At 62.9% G+C, this 2,561-nt stretch overlaps 1 protein-coding gene across 2 annotated transcripts; it reads left to right on the top strand.

Annotated features, from left to right (window-relative positions):
• Positions 1-559: 559 nt before the first annotated feature.
• THTPA (thiamine triphosphatase) lies at positions 560-1,913 on the top strand. Of its 2 annotated transcripts, none has more exons than XM_025192799.1 (3): positions 560-639; positions 956-1,582; positions 1,665-1,913. In XM_025192799.1, exons 2-3 carry the CDS (start codon positions 1,000-1,002, stop codon positions 1,796-1,798), a joined length of 717 nt encoding a protein of 238 aa, XP_025048584.1. In that variant the 5' UTR covers positions 560-639; positions 956-999; the 3' UTR covers positions 1,799-1,913. The 2 variants fall into 2 exon arrangements, with proteins under 2 accessions (XP_025048584.1, XP_025048583.1); XM_025192798.1 differs by having other exon boundaries at positions 573-657.
• Positions 1,914-2,561: the final 648 nt, after the last annotated feature.

The raw sequence follows: 2,561 nt of genomic DNA on the forward strand, positions 1-2,561 counted from the left end.
CCCCTCCCCCCTTTTCTCCAGGCCACATGACCCCGCCCCCGAGGTGAATAGGACCCTGGCGTCCGACCCCCCGCACGGGGCTCCCCAATCCTGGGAGGGACGCAGGCGCTCTGGCTCCCCCACCTTGAGCCACAAGGCCTCCAATTCCCCACCCCCTTCCACAGAGCTGGGAAGGGAAACCCAGGCGTCGGGGCTGTCAAGACCCCCCCCTCCTGCCCGGCACACAAGGGGTTAAGCCCATCTCCTCTCTAATGAGAGCCCCCCTTAATTGCAGCTTGCAGGTTGCCATGGCAACTCCGGGGCCAGTGTGATGGAGAGAGAGAGAGAGAGAGAGAGAGCAGCTTCTCCCCCGACTCCCAATGCTGCCACCCGGGAAACCACAGTTCCCAGCATGCCCTGCACCTCCCCAGAACCACAGCTCCCAGCATGCCCGGTGGCACCTTAGAACCATAGCTCCCAGCACAGCCTGTTCCACCCTAGAACCAGCACCCGGCATGCCCCGCTCCTCCCTAGAACTACAGCTCCCAACATGCCCTGCTGCCCTAGAACCACAATTCTGAGTACGTCCTGATCCCTCTCCTCCTTCCAGTCACTGCAAAGCATGCTGGGAGCCCAGCCTTCACTTTAATTCTGCATTAGGTGCTGATATGCAGGAGGGTGGGTGCTGCTCCTCACTGCTGGATGGCTGGAGGGGGGGTGCTGTGCTGCAGGAGTGGGGTCTGGCTGGGGGAATGGGGGGTCTAGTAGGGGTGCTGTGGGGGGCAGGTTGGCAGGGCATCAGGGGGCACTGTGCTCGGGGGGGTGGGCAGCAAGGGGTGCTGTGCTGTGTGGGGGGGTTGTCAGGTACTATGCCCAGGAGGGTCCCAGTGGTGCAAGGAGCAGTGGGGTGTCCAGCAATGGATGCTGGCATGGGGCTCTGGCCATGCCTGCCTGACGCCCCCCAATGTCTCCCCAGATGTCGCAGAGCCCACGGGCTCCATCGAGGTGGAGGCCAAGTTCATGGTGGGGCCAGGCACAGAGGCCCGGCTGGTGATGCTGGGGGCTGTCCTGGCTGGGGCTGTGTCCTTCCAGGACCGGTATTACGACACCCCAGATGGGCGGCTCACGCTGGCTGACCACTGGCTGCGGCACCGTGAAGGTGCCGGCTGGGAGCTCAAGTGCCCCCTGTGGCCGGTGGGGGGTGCCAGGGACCCTGGCTACGGCCCTGGTGCTACCTCCCAGGACGGGAGCACCAGAGATGCCACCAGTCTGAACTCTGGTGCTCCAGCCCAGCCCCCAGGCAGCACCACAGCCTACCAGGAGCTGACAAGCCCAGTGGCCGTGGTGGCCCAGCTCTGCACCATCCTGGCCGTGGCCCCTGATCCGGGCTGGGCTTGTATCCCTGTCGCTGTGGCTGGGCTGGGCCTGGAGGAGTTTGCTGCCTTCAGAACACAGCGCCGGAGCTACCGCCTGGGGGGGCTCCGTGTGGACCTTGATGAGGCCGACTTCGGCTATGCTGTGGGTGAGGTGGAGACAGCTGTGACCCACCCCTCGGAGGTGCCAGCTGCCCAGGAGGAGGTGACCCGCGTAGGGCGGGAGCTGGGTGAGCAGCTTTGGGGGGTGGAAATCAAGGGTGCACCAGAGACCTCCCCCCACCTTGCTAACCATTTCCCCCAATCCCTCAGGTGTGGAGGTGACTGGTTCAGTCATGGGCAAGATGAGCGTCTACCTCCAGCGGTACCGACCCCAGCATTATGAGGAGCTGGTCCAGTCTAGGAGGCTTGTGAGTGCCAAAATGCCCATGAGGGACAGAGACTGAGACACCCCCACCATTTCCCTCCCCCAGGCTGGCCTGCCCCACATGGGACCCCCTTGTGGTCTAAAGCCCAGGTAGAGAGCAGATGTAGGGGAGCAATAAAGTCTGCTGAATGCTGTGGGGGAGTTGCCTATTTTTTTTTGCAGGGGGGGTTAGAGCAGGATACCTGGGGTCCACCCCAGCTCTGGGAAGGGAGCAGGGTCAGGTGAGTTGGACACCTGGGTCTTACCTTAGCTCTGGGAGGGCCTTGGAGTGCTGGGAGCCCCAGATGCCTGGGTCCCACCCCAGTGCTGGGGGTAGAGTGGGACTCGGTGGGTTGGAGGTAGAACCCCAGGTGCCCGGGTGCTACCTCCGCTCCAGCAAGGGAGTGGGGTTCGGTAGGGCCGAGCAAGGGGGCGGGGGAGGCAGGGCGCCTGCGTTCTGTCCCAGTTCTGGGAAGGGGAAGTGGGGCCTGGTGGTTTGGAGCTGGGAGCCTGGATACCTGGGTTCTTGCCCTGCTTTGGGGGGGCTTGGTGGCTTTTGAGACAAGGGAGGGAGTGAGAGAGAAGGAGCTTCAGTGGGGATTGCGGCAGGGCAGATTTTTTGCGAGACTGGATTCTGATTGGATGGCTCCAGGCTTCTGTGAATTGTATACATCTCAGACCTATCCAGGGGTACCCCAGAGTCCCATGGTTCTCCTCACTGTCCCACCACTTATTCTGAGGAACATCCCAGGGCATCCCCTGGTCTGATGTCATATCACAGCCCACCTCTGCTCCATTGCCCT

This window comes from Alligator sinensis, unplaced genomic scaffold (genome assembly GCF_000455745.1).
Source record: "Alligator sinensis unplaced genomic scaffold, ASM45574v1 scaffold128_1, whole genome shotgun sequence".
NCBI classification, from domain to species: domain Eukaryota; kingdom Metazoa; phylum Chordata; order Crocodylia; family Alligatoridae; genus Alligator; species Alligator sinensis.